This window comes from Gracilinanus agilis, chromosome 1, assembly GCF_016433145.1.
Source record: "Gracilinanus agilis isolate LMUSP501 chromosome 1, AgileGrace, whole genome shotgun sequence".
Lineage (NCBI taxonomy): Eukaryota > Metazoa > Chordata > Mammalia > Didelphimorphia > Didelphidae > Gracilinanus > Gracilinanus agilis.
This window is the reverse complement of record NC_058130.1, coordinates 238,255,551-238,270,251: the sequence shown is the minus strand read 5'-3', so window position 1 is coordinate 238,270,251 and position 14,701 is coordinate 238,255,551. Positions and strand designations below refer to the sequence as shown.

The 14,701-nt window shown below is 36.1% G+C and overlaps 1 protein-coding gene across 1 annotated transcript in view; it reads right to left on the bottom strand.

Annotated features, from left to right (window-relative positions):
- Positions 1-6,376: 6,376 nt before the first annotated feature.
- Positions 6,377-14,701, bottom strand: part of MOB3B (MOB kinase activator 3B) — a 168,647-nt gene continuing 160,322 nt past the window's right edge. Inside the window, exon 3 of the mRNA XM_044679327.1 lies at positions 6,377-6,481. Coding sequence (XP_044535262.1) covers positions 6,377-6,481 — 105 coding nt within the window. The remainder of the gene's footprint in view (positions 6,482-14,701) is intronic.

The window sequence follows — 14,701 nt, the reverse complement described above, 5'->3', positions numbered from 1 at the left end:
GGAAAATGACTCAAATCTCTCCTGTAAGAAGATTCTACTCATTGTCATCTTTCAGTTAAATGGAATGCTAGAAATTTCTATCCATTGAAATGGTGATGAAGTTTCCTGAACACATCAAGGAACAGGAAAAGGAGATCATAATACAAAGATTATCAAATTGACCTATAAATTGGAGCAAGTTATCTAGTATTGAATGTTCAAAATTCTTGAGTTAATTGATTTTTTCCCTTTTATCTTTTTACATCTTTTTTTCATTTAGGACTCAAATGTCAATACTGGTATTAGTCAAAGACAATAAAGCATAACAGAAGCAAGGAATTCGGTCCAGATTCATACCATCTTCTCCCAAAGCAGAAACACCTCATATTGGGTCATTATCTAGGCCACCTATGGAAAACCTTTTAGAGAGAGTGCTGGGTCCTGTCTCTAATCCCAACCTCCAGACTGACTACTGTACTGTATCCCCCACCCCTACTCCACACAAGGGCGGGAGGAAGCGCTCCCATTGGGTTGCTGGGCAGAGGGGCAGATGATGTGAAAAAATGTCATCAGGCACAGTGGAGAGGGGGAGGAGAACAGCTCCACCTGAGTCCCTCTGCCTTTCTAGTAACAAACTCTGGGGGAGGAGGGAAGGGTAACCCCATGCCCACAGAGAGCACTCTGTGTGCCATCTTTGGCATCTGTGCCATAAGTTTGCCATCACTGATCTAGTTAAAGAACTATGCTGTTCTCTTTAGGGTTCTTATTCACTTGACTTCCTTTCCTTTCACACAAGAGATATACATATAATGTAGCCAGGCCAAAGAAAGTGGTCAAAATTACCTAATTGTTTCTTTTAGAAATTTGATGAAACAAAATCTTACAGATCCAGCCTATTACTAAAAACAACAAACATCAAAACAAAACACAAACACAAACCCACAACAATTTGTATAAAATACATCCTAGAACAGTTCATTAGTGCAATTAAGAGTATGTAAAGCCAGAGGAAAACTGTACTAAGAGGGAAAAAACTCACAAAACTACTTGGAAAAAAAAAAGTTGAATGGAAATTTCATATGCAGAAATATTTTTAAACAGTATTAAAAAGATTTGTTAACAAATGCAGATTTCCAATTCCTACAAAATTAGGCACAAATAGCATTCTAAGTGGCATTAATACAATGTAGAAAAACTCCATGATTTTGATTTCAAAACAATAAGATTTTTCAGTTTTTCAGAAATCTAGCAAGGTTTTGTGAAGAAGGCTATGTTTTATTTGTGATTCATAAAGGTTTTGTTATATTGCAAAAGTTTGGAGATGGTTCTAATTCTGTCCTTTTTTCTTTGTTGTTTTCTTAGGAAGTTTTTTTCTCTGTGGATTTCCAACCAAAAATGATTCAATGATAGATTGAAATGTGTTTCTTTTCCTCTCTCATAAGGGACATAGATATACAGTGGAGAGGCATGTTTATCAGTGATCAAGTATAACCTGAATACCAAGAGCAAAGAGAGAGGTAGCAGCATTGGGGGCCTATAAAACAAACTAAGTTATGTCTTCCTTCAAAGCAAAAGTAGGTTTTCTTGGTGGACCCACCATTGAATGCTTTCAAAATGCATTGAATGGTTTCAAAAGTCTAGTCCTTGATTCATGTAGATGCATGATTTTATTTCTTCTGAGCTATTTGTAACTATACTTTAATAAAAATGACAGTAAAAACACCCATTTTCAGTATTTTTTTAGTTATTTGCCACAAAATGATATTTTGTGAAATTCAAATCAACAGGAAATAAATGGATGCCCCAAACTAGAGCCTGTCAGGATCATTGATAAAAAAGGCAAAATGAATATTTCATCTACTAAAATCCCGTATAATCTTTTAAAAAGAATGATTCCACTCTATTGTAGTGGGCATTCTTTTTCTTGGATGGGCTGAACAAAATGGTTTCTGAGGTCCCTTCCAGCTATGAAATCCTGTGATTGTATGAAACAGCACAAAATACATCACAAGGGCTGTCAATTGAAAAAGAAAGTTGTGAAGAGGTTAGGTGTATAAACAAGAGCTTTATACTGTGTCTTTGGAGACCATGGCACAGTAACAGGTTGAGATACTCTGTAGGTTGGAAGCCACAATTAATTTTATGTCAGAGAGGCAAGAAAGAGAAAGAAGACATAAACTTGTATAATGTACCAAACCATCAGTTAAGGCTAAAAGTCAACCAATCAAATGTTTTGTTCACATAATCCTATATAAAATAGAAACTGGTTTCTCCTATCAATGGACTGCCAAGTTGTAATTTCTAGTTTCCTTTTGTCTTCCTTCTAATGACAGGATTTCCAGAATAAAAGAGATTAAAAAGTAAAGGAGAGTGCAAAATACAAGAGAATTTTTCTGATTTCCTCTTCCTACTTTCCCCAACAATTATATTCTACTTCTTAAAATTTTTTTTGCATATACTTTAGATTTCCTTATTTGTGTCCATGGTGTCCCCAATAAATTGGAAGCTTCTTGAAGGGAGGTACTCTTTTGATTTCCTAATGTTGTATCTCTAAAGCCTAGTACAGTGCCTTGTATGTAATATAGGTACTGAATAAATGTTTGTTGAATTGAATGTTTACAATAACTAAAGTCACTGAGAAACTTGGCCAATGTTTCAGCAAATCTTATTCTGGGAAATGGACTTAACCAATCAACAAACATATTAAGCACCAACTATATGTTATGATCTAGGAAATCAAAGACAAAAATCAAGAGTCCCTGCCCTCAAGGAGCTTATATTCTAATAGGAAAGACAATTCAGACATATGAAGTATATACAAAACACCGAGAAAACAGATAAAGGTAACCCAGGCATGGGGAAGGGATAAGAGAAGGGGGAAGGCACTAGCAGTTGCAGGGCATCAGAAAAGGTCTCCTGAGGAAGGTGGTGTTTGAACTTCCCTCTGGTTATAATACAAAGACACTATTTGGAAATGGAGTAGGTCCTCATAAGCAGCAGGCCCATGAGAGAAGGTAGTGCTTTTGCTCTCTGGTGGATTTATCAGGATTATGATGCTTTATGGAATTTCAAAATATTTTACAGGATAAGGGTAGAACTTTGTAGGAAGGAAGGCTTGTTACAGAAAAAAAAAACCCAAAAAACTTGTTGAGGATCCAGAGTTTTCAAATTCACACTGTACATAGAAAATAAAACACAGAAAAATAGGCCAGTTGACAAGGCTGGTCCAGTCAGTGGGGAAAGATACATCTCAGTATCAAGACCTGAATTCCAGTAAAGCTGAGACAGCAGGAACAATGGATTGAACTAATAAAAAAAAGTCTGTAACTGCAGAGGCTCCATTCTGGAGAATTCTTGAAACCAGAAAAATAAATGGAAAGTTTTCTCTTTCTTTGCTTTGTTTTGTGATACACCTGGTCGATTTGATGTTGCTAGCAGCACTCTGAGGGTTAAGAGCAGACACAGTGAATGGGAAACATGGCAGAGAAAAATCACTGCCTGTCTCCAACCTCCTGGGAATCAACAAGTTATTTTAGTCTGAAACGTCTACTTTGTGCTCCTGCTCAGCCCCCTGAGGAAATCGCATTCTTCCTTCTTCCCATGGATGGCTCTTTAGTGACACATCCTGCTGGTCATCTCTTTCTGAAAAAGAAGAAGGAGACGTGATTAGGATTTGGTTTTTTTTGAGATTGGGTTCCCTTATTTCACTCAAACTAGAAGAATACTGGTTACTCATATATGCCTCATCCCAATATGGATCAGCATGGAAGATGTGACCTGCTCTCTTTGGAACATGGCTGATTTACCCTGCCTTGAGCAGTCTGAGACCCTTCAACTATTAGGGGTTTGCCTAAGTAGGTGGCTAGATGTGGATGAAGACTCAACTGGCTTTAGCCCACTATAGCTCAGAACTCCCCATCACAAGTGACCCACCTACCCAGCCTCCCAGGTGGTAGAGATTTATGGTGAGGTTTACCACACTCTAGGACATGAACAAGGGAATTGAGTTGCAAAAGGATTGTGGCACACCTATGTACACTAATAATTTCTAGACCCACTCCCCAGCTCAATCATGAGTTCATAAGATCACAGAACTAGTGATGGCAGAAATCTGAGAGCATTTAGTCCAACTCTCATTTTAGAGATGAGTCAACAGAAACCGACAGAGATGAAATATCTTGCTCAGTGTTACCCAAGAAGAAAGCAAAGAAAGAATTTGAACCCAGTTTCTCTGACCCCTGACAGAATACTTTTTCCACTACAGGAGATCACCTGGGTATCCCACTGATATACCTCAAACTCAAAAATATAGCCAAAATAGAATTTTTAAAGCTTTTCTCCCAAATCTGTTCCTTTTTTTCATTTCTCTGTGCAAGGCTCTGCCACTGACCTGGCTGCCTCTCATATTTAAAGCTTTGGGCTTATCTTCTGATTTGCCTTTGTCCTCAATTAGTTACCATGTTCAATCATTTCTGGCGTGGTAACAACTTTCAGATCCATGCCCTCTTTTCTACTTCCCATTTCAACTGCTGCCACGATAATATAGGGCCTCATGACCCCCTACCTGTTATTTCAATATTTCCAATTCAAAGTGCCTGTTTGTGGAGCCCACTCCTATTCTCTCCATACTTGAAATCATCTTCCATATGACTGGTACAATACTCTTTCTGCCACCACCCACCTGTCAACCCATAACCTCTATTAACTCCCTCAAAGCTCTCTTCAGTTAGATAACTTATTATTCTCTGTTTGGCAAGCATAACTGGCTTTCCTATGCCTTCATACTTTTGCTCCATGCTTGAAATTTCTTCCCTCCTCTTTTTTATTTGTTGAATTCTTATAAAAACCTTTGAAGTCTGTTTCAAAATGACTGTTTCCATTAATCCTTTCCTGATTCTCCTGGGAGTTCATGTAGGAATTTTTTTTTCAATGCTCTAAAGCATTGAACTTGCATTGAACTTCTGTATGCATTGATGCTAGGTGGTGCAATAAATGGAGTGTCAGGCCTGAAGTCAGGAAGACTCATCTTCCTGAGTTCAACCCTGAGTAAGTCATTTTGTGTGTGTCTCACTTTCCTCATCTATAAAATGAACTGGAGAAGAAAATGGTGGACCACTCCAGTATCTTGCCAAGAAAGCCTCAAATGGGGTCATGAAAAGTCAGGCATGACTGAAATGACTTAACAACCACAATATGCATTGATGTTGTATATTATAGTGATGTCCACTTAACCATGACCAGTCTCTATGAAGGCAGAGGTGGTAGAATATAGTGGAAAAAACTCTGACTCTGGAGTTACAGGATCAGGGTAAAACATAATCTAGACTGATAAATATTATCTGCTGACCTTGGATAAATCATCCAGAGATGACTAGATCAATAAATATATCAATAAACAATTTAAAGCACCTAGTGTGTACCAGGACCTCTGAGATCCCCTTTAGTTCTATATTTAAGATTCTATGATTATGTCTTCCCTAAATTTTGTGCATCTGAATGTCTAGGACAATTCTACATAGAGTAGAAGCATAATAAATATTTACTGAATGAATAACAAATTATTTCCATATCAGTTGGGGTGACTGCAGTTGAGAAAATTCACTGTATTCTTCTCTAGTTTTTAAGGCAAACAATGTTCTGTCCACTATCTTTATTTCTAAGAGGAGAGAGAACATATTAATATTAGATTAATACATTGACCATAACTTCTAAGAGAGGCCTGACATTCAGCATAACTGATGCTGAGTTTCTGAATCAAAAGAAACTCAAATCACCTCAAATTATAAAGCAGGAAACACTTGGTTAAAAGAAGTATGGGAAGAGAAAGGCCAATTTGATAAACTGGAGTGGTTTCAATATAAAAACCACACGAATTTTCTGGCATTGTGCATTCCCTTGGGATGTAAAATTCGAGCATTTTAGAAGTAAATAACATTACTTTTTAAATATTCACACCTTATTGTCCACAGATACTTCTCTGGGGCCCAGAAGCGAATACTAGAAGAAAAGATATTTCCTAGCCGATTCTCAGCAAGTTACTTAACTCCAATTGCCCAGCCCTTACTACTCTTTTGCCCTGGAACTCTTACTTACTATTGATTCTAAGACAGAAGGTAAGGGTTTAAAAAATAAAAAAGAAATGAAGTTGAGAGACATGGTCATGTGCTTCTCCTTTGCTCTTTGGGACAATGATAAGGAACCCAAGGCAAGATTAGGGCTCATAACACAAGAAAAGTAACATAAAGGGGATCATCAGAGAAACAATAAAACCAGACCTGGTTCGTTAGCAAAGCAAGGTATGGGCAGCTCTTATGTTGTCCTGATATCCACATCGTAGCAAGGGAATCTTAAAAAAAAAAACCAACCAAGTAAGCTGGCTGGGCTCTCTGTCCTGGATTTATAGGAGGACGTAGCAGAGTCGCATCACATGGAAACAGCATGGGCTGTGATCTCCCCGGTTGAGGGTACCCACATTGATGAGACCCCAGATCTTCTGGAGCAACTGGAGTATAAATCGCTCCAACTTATGCCCAGACATCACAATATCTATATATAATGTGTATATGCTCACAGGAAAATAAGAATTAATTCATGATTTAGATCTTTTTGAATTGTAAGTTAGATCTCATAACATGTACCATAAGTTAGAAAACTAGTTAATTTAGTGAGCTACATTATACTACTTACAACATACTTCTGTTCCAATGAATTTGATCAACTCAGACCATGAAATTCAAGGCAAGATGAGCCCTTGGCAATCAATTAGTCTCGGTTAAGTGACTTGTCCAAGATCACTTAATAGTAAGATCATAGGGTGATAGATACAGAGGACCTCTTAGGGGGCACTAAGGGCCAAACCCCACATTTTATAGATAAGGAAATCGTGGCCCACGGAGGTTATTTGTCCAAGGTTACACAAGGGGTACTTAAACCAAGGTCCTCTAATTCAAGTTAGTATCAAGAGGTGTTAAAGGAATTCTTTTAAAAATTAAAAATAAAATTATGAATGCTACCATAAATAAATATGAATATTTTATATGAAACCATAGAAAAAGAGGTCTGTACTTTAAGTCAGGATTCTACAATATGCACAGCTTGTTTTCTTTTGAAAGCATGTACTAGATTTGACATGATGGCACCCACACTACTCTGCCTATCTTTCTCTGAACCCTTCTGTTCTCCATTACTATCAATAGTCATCCACTGTATCCCACAACTTGCTGCTCCTCTAAAAAAAAACCCCAAAATTCTTCTTTTTAAAACAAATATAGTCAAGCAAAACAAATTCACATATTAGACATCTCTGAAAATTTATTAGAAAATGAATGTCTCGTGCACTGCTTGTCCATTTCTTTTTTTAAGAGGTAAAACATATTTTTCCTGAGTTCATACCAGTTGCAGCTGGACACAACAGCTGTGGGACCCTGAGCAAGTAACTGTGATACTGGAAATTTTGGGATCTTTGAAACTATATTTCCCATGATTCCTGGCTTACATAAATGACGTAGGCAATTACCTAACATAAACAGAAAGTTAAATAGTGAGTGCCTGGATTGGTATACTCTCTTTTGTGATCATGGAGCAGGAGCGAGGATGGGAGAAACAGGTAATGGTGGGTCCCTTTAAAATAACTCAACAGGCATGTGGCTCCATTTTTCTAAATGGCTTTCAATAAACCCTTTGAAACCATGATATTTTTAATTCTATTCTTTTATACCCATTTTATTTCTCACATTAATGGCAACCACTTTAGAAACATAACTCTCAATTTTTCTGATAACATAACAAGCAATAATCCTTCTGCCATGATTTTGTACCCTCTCCCCACGGGCAGAACTCTGAGACACCTCTGGATCCTCTCCGGAGCTATGGACCTGCTCTTGCCGTTTTTTGTGCTATTTTTGTCTACTTTGCTCAGTTCTTTTAAGCAACTTTTTGAAAGGGGAAAGTTACTTTGCTGGAAAATGCCATGCTTTTGCTGATAGCTTGAGCAGCCTCTTCCTGGCTCCTGATTCATACATTCCCCATGGAGGTGGCTCCAGCAATTGCCAGCCATGCCCACCTGATCCTCCCTTGGCGGGGAAGCCATTTCTGACCTTCCAGCCCAAGTACTGATCCCAGATTCTAGCTACCGACTCCCCATCCCCTCGGATTTTGGATGCCCGACACCAGCCTGAATTTCAGCTGCCACTGACCCCAGCCACCGCTGCCCAGCTGCTGCTTGAGACATGGAAAGTATAAACCCCTTCTTTCTCATTAATGACTTTTAAAGGAGGGGAGCTTCTATGCCCACAAGCCCCTCCACGTGTTTTTTTCCTCAAAAGCTGATGTAGCCACTTGTCTGCTACCTCCCCCCTCAACCCCCATGAGCCTACTCCACCCTACTCCAACAATAGCCCAGTTGGCTTCCATGCTCTGCCTTTGCGGGAGGTGACGGAATTAGCACATGGGCCCTAGCAGACCCCAGTTCTGGGATGATTTTTTTTCTTCTTCCTACCATTCCTTGCGATTATCTTGCCTGAGACTCAGGGTAAAGATTCACCCTTTACGCACATTGCCAGACTCTTGAACTATAACACTTATGGGAGTCATCCAAACTGTGTTTAGTGCAGGGCTCAGATAAAAGTGACTTAAATGGAACTTTTTAAAAGAGTGGAGGTGGATTTTAAACCTCCTCAGACTCCATGGTTTTTTGTTTTTTTTTTGGAAAGATTCTGTATCTTATTGTATTTTGCTGATTGTTGTTTTATGATTTAAATTTGCTGTTTTAAGTTCATATATTAATCTGATCAATATCTTTCTGTTACACTGAATAATTTTAAGCTAAGTTTTTGGCTGGTAGATAAATTCTGTTTGTGTTTTTTTTTTTTGTAAGACCTTAATAGTGAACCCATTTATTCTGATTGCTCAAAAGGTTTTCACTACACTGCTTGTAATTTGTTGCTAATATTATTGCATTTCCTGACTTCATTAAGGTTTAAAAATTTTTTTAAAGTTTATCTGTATTAATCTAATTCTGTTATATGATTCTTTATCTGTACTGTTTACCTATGATCTACAGAACATGTCATTGTTAAAGACCATGAATATATTGCAAAATTTTTTTAAGTTGTAAAAGCCCATGAGTCTTATGTATATGGAAATTGCCATGCCTTAAGTTTTTATTCTATCTTGACAATTGTATACAACCTTGAAGACTATGATGCCTTAAGAATTTAAATTTAAATTTTAATTTTATAAGAGTTCTTAAAAATTGACTTTAGGATTTTATAGTAACTTCTGAATGGATTATATTATAAAGAATGTTGTCTTAAAAAAGGTAGAGAAAACAAATGGAAGTTAAATACCCAAACTTTTTATATATTACACAGGAAGCCAAAAGAGCTCTTGTATGCTTGATATTTTAATTCTTTATTTTAACTTACTTTACCATTAGAAGGATCTAGTATTCCTGGTGATATTTTAGACCCAGAAATTTTTTTAGCAGATTTTTTTTTAGGCTCTGCCCCACAATTGGCATGGAGGTTGTGATAGATTTTGTTAGCCAAGGTTGAATGATTTGCTATACCTGTTGAATTTGTGACAAGTATACAATTTTTAAACACCATAGCAAGTGGTTATAGTAATGGTTTTGTTTACTATTGTCTTTAAATGTGTTATTGGAAATTATTAGAAAATTTTGGTACTTTATTTGAATTCCATTATAAATTTCTGCTATTTTGTAAAAGTCATTTATACTCACAGTAGTCCATGGCAAAAACTTAAAAGGAAATGGATCTCATTTTTGGGTAAAAAAACCTTTCAATAATTCTAATATATACATACATATTTGATTTTGAAAACATTCTTTTATTACTTTTTCCCTTCTGTGTGCAATACAATATTTGAGTTTTTTAAATATTTTCCCTTTTTCTCATTTTTTTCTACTTAAAATACATATAATCAATATTAATCCCTTTTGGTTTTATAGTAATATAAGTTTAATATATGAACATATATTTGTTATAATATTAATGCATACCCAAAAAAGCTTTAGTCTATGGAAACCTGCCATGAATTGATAAATATTATAGGACTGTGATTAATGATTTCTGTCTGATTCTAGGAGAAGGGAACACAAAAGCCACTAAACAGTGCTAAGAAGGCACAAGGTCATAGAGACAGACCAATCCCAATGGGATTGATGAGAAACAGCACAAGTGCCAAGGAGCACAAGGTCAAAAATACCTATCCAGGTGGGACTGAGGAACTTCTATGCCAATACTGAAGGGCTTGAAACTAGTGTTTGGGGTTCGGGGTTGCAGCTTTTCTGACATATGTTAGAGGGGACAGATCAGAAATGTGACATTTTGATAATCTTTTTATTACTAAATTGAATCACTATAATGTTAGGGATTTGAAAGATTTAATGTTATGTTTTACTCACTTTTTTTTTAAACATTTATTAATATTCATTTTTTAGAAAAGTTAACATGGTTACATGATTCATGCTCCTACTTTCCCTTTCACCCCTCGCCCTCTGCCCACCCATGGCCAATGCACATTTCCACTGGTTTTAATATGTGTCATTGATCAAGACCTATTTCCAAATTGTTGATCGTTGCATTGGTGTGGTAGTTTAGAATCAAAATCCCCAATCATGTCCACCTAAACCCATGTGTTAAAGCAGCTGCTTTTCTTCTGTGTTTCCACACTTGTAGTTCTTCCTCTGGATGTGGATAGGGTTCTTTTCCATAAATCCCTCAGAATTGTCCTGGGTCATTGCATTGCTGCTAGTACAAAAGTCCATTACATTCTATTTTACCAGTGTATTGGTCTCTGTGTACATACAACGTTCTTCTGGCTCTGTTCCTTTCACTCTGCATCAATTCCTGGAGGTCTTTCCAGTTCACATGGAATTCCTCCAGTTTATTATTCCTTTGAGCACAATAGTATTCTATCACTAGCATATACCACAATTTGTTCAGCCATTCCAATTTTAAATGGTATTTCTCTTTCTACCTCTTGCTGCTGTGATGTGTTGGAAATATATAGAAATGATGATGATTTATGTGCATTTATTTTGTATCCTGCAACTTTGCTAAAGTTGTTGATTATTTCTACAAGCTTCTTAGTTGATTCTCTAGGATTTTTTAAGTAGACCATCATATCATCTGCAAAGAGTGATAGCTTAGTCTCCTCATTGCCTATTTTGATACCTTCAATTTCTTTTTCTTCTCTAATTGCTACTGCTAGTGTTTCTAGGAAAATGTTAAATAATAGAGGTGATAATGGGCACCCTTGTTTCACTACTGATCTTATTGGGAAGGGTTCTAATTTATCCCCATTGCATATGATGCTTGTTAATGGTTTTAGGTATATACTGTTTATTATTTTCAGGAAAGGTCCTTCTATTCCTATACTTACCCGGGTTTTCAATAGGAATGGGTGCTGTATTTTGTCAAAGGTTTTTTCAGCATCTATTGTGATAATCATGTGATTTTTGATTGTTAGATTGTTGATATGGTCAATTATGTGGATGGTTTTCCTAATGTTGAACCAACCTTGCATTCCTAGTATAAATCCCGCATGATCATGGTGGATGATCCTTTTGATCACTTGCTGGAGTCTCTTTGTTTGTATTCTATTTAAAATTTTTGCATCTATGTTCATTAGGGAGATTGGTCTGTAGTTTTTTTTCTCTGTTTTTGATCTACCTGGCTTTGGAATCAGTACCATATTGTGTCATAAAAGGAATTTGGTAAGACTCCTTCTTTGCTGATTATATCAAATAATTTGTATAGTATTGGGATTAGTTGCTCTTTGAATGTCTGATAGAATTCACTTGTGAATCCATCAGGCCCTGGCGATTTTTTCTTAGGGAGTTCTTTGATGGCTTGTTCAATTTCTTTTTCAGATATGGGATTATTTAGGTATTCTATTTCTTCTGCTGTTTATCTAGGCAATTTATATTTTTGTAAATATTCATCTATATCTCCTAGATTGCTATATTTATTGCCATATAATTGGGCAAAATAGTTTTTAATGATTGCCTTAATTTCCCTTTCCTTAGAGGTGAGGTCTCCCTTGTCATCTTTGATACTGTCAATTTGGTTTTCTTCTTTCCTTTTTTTATTACATTGACCAGTACTTTGTCTATTTTATCTGTTTTTTTTTCAAAATACCAGCTTCTAGTCTTATTTATTAATTAAATAGTTCTTTTACTTTCAATTTTATTAATTTCTCCCTTGATTTTTAGTATTTCTAATTTAGTTTTCATCTGGGGATTTTTAATTTGCTCACTTTCTAGTTTTTTGAGTTGCATGCCCAATTCATTAATCTCTGCCCTCCCTAATTTGTTAATATATGTACTCAAGGATATAAATTTTCTCTGAGTACTGCCTTGGCTGCATCCCACAGAGTTTGGTAGGATGTCTCATCATTGTCATTCTCTTCAATGAAATTATTGATTGTTTCTTTGATTTCTTCTTTGACTATCTTGTTTTGGAGAATCATATTATTTAATTTCCAATTAGTTTTTGATTTGCCTGTCCAGGTGCCCTTACTAAATATTTTTTATTGCATTATGATCTGTGAAGATTACATTTATTATTTCTGCTTTTTTGAATTTGTTTGCAATGTTTCTATACCCTATTACATGGTCAATCTTTGTGAATGTACCATGTGCAGCTGAAAAGAAGGTGTATTCCTTTTTGTCCCTGTTTATTTTTCTCCACATATCAATTAGATCTAATTTTTCTAGGACTNTTTGCATTTGTTTGCAATGATTCTATGCCCTATTACATGGTCAATCTTTGTGAATGTACCATGTGCAGCTGAAAAGAAGGTATATTCCTTTTTGTCCCTATTTATTTTTCTCCACATATCTATTAAATCTAATTTTTCTAGGACTTCATTCATCTCTCTTACCTCTTTCTTATTTATTTTTTGGTTTGATTTATCTAGATCTGAAAGAATAATATTTAGATCTCCCACTAGTATGGTTTTACTATCTATTTCCTTTTTGAGCTCTGCCAGTTTCTCCTTTATGAATTTGGATGCTATGCCACTTGGTGCATATATATTGAGCAGTGTTATTTCCTCATTGTCTATAATGCTTTTTATCAGGATGTAATGACCTTCCCTGTCTTTTTTAATAATATCTATTTTTACTTTGGCTTTGTCAGTAATCATAATCTCCACTCCAGCCTTCTTTTTCTCATTTGACGCCCAAAAGATTTTGCTCAAGCCCTTGATCTTAAACCTGTGTATGTCCACCCGCCTCATATGTGTTTCTTGTAGACAACATGTAGTACGATTTTGGTTTCTAATCCACTCTGCTATTTGCTTCCATTTTATGAGTGAGTTCATCCCATTCACATTCAGAGTTATAATTATCAGTTGTGTATTCATCAACATTTTGGTATCCTCTCCTAGTTCTACCCCTTCTTCTTAAACTATTTCCTTTTAAACCAGTGGTTTGCTTTAAGCCAGTAATCCTTGTTCCCTCCCTTGATTATCTTCCCTTTCTATCCCCTCCCTTATTATTCCCCTCTTTTTATTTTTAAGGCCTAATGAATTCCCTCCCCCTTCTTCTTCCCTCCCTTTTTTGACCTCCCCACTCCCCTGCTCCCCTTGGTTTATCCCTTCTGACTTTCTCAGTAGTGTTAGACAGAGTTTTATATCCCAATGGATAATATAGCTATTCTTCCCTCTCAGGGTTAATTTCACCATTTAAATATTAAAGTAAGGTTTAAATATTACCTCTTCATGCTCTCTTCCTCTCCTTCTTATAATAGAATTCATCCCTTCCCCTTCCCATACCCTCTTTGTGTGTGATAGATTATCCTATTTTTCTCATTCATTAAGTTTCTCTTGGTGTCCTCTACTATTCATCCCCTCTCTTTCCCACCCCCCATATAATCTTAGACCATTTAGTATTCCAAACTCTCCCTATGTATAATTCTTCTGATTACTATAATAGTGAATACTATGATAGTGAATAGAGTTCACTACAGATAATTATACATAACATTTTCCCACATAGGAATACAAATAATTAGTTCTTATTGAAGCCCTTAAAGAGGCAAATTTAAAAAATACGAATTTTCTTTCTTTCCCCTCTGTTTCTTATTTACCTTTTCATGTTTCTCTTGATTTTTGTGGTTGGATATCGAACTTTTCATTTCGTTCTGGTCTTTTCTGTGCAAATATTTGGAAATCTTCTATCTTGTTAAATGCCCAAACTTTCCCCTAGAAGTATATAGTTAGTTTTGATAGGTAGGTGATCCTTGTTTGTAGACCCAATTCTCTTGCCTTTCTGAATATCATATTCCAAGCCTTGCAGTCTTTTAGTGTGGAGGCTGCCAGATCCTGTGTAATCCTGATTGGTGCTCCTTGATATCTGAATTGTCTTTTTCTGGCTTCTTGTAAGATATTTTTCTTTTACTTGGAAGCTCTTGATTTTGGCTATTATATTCCTGGGCGTTGTCTTTTCAGGGTCTAGTATAGCGGGTGATCAATGGATCCTTTCAATGTCTATAATGCCTTCTTGTTGTAGAACTTGAGGACAATTTTGCTGAATAATTTCTTTTAGTATGGAGTCCAAATTTCTATTAATTTCTGCTTTTTCAGAAAGACCAATGATTCTCAAATTGTCTCTTCTAGCCCTGTTTTCTTGATCTGTCAATTTCTCATTGAGATATTTCATGTTTCCTTCTATTTTATCAGTCTTTTGACTTTG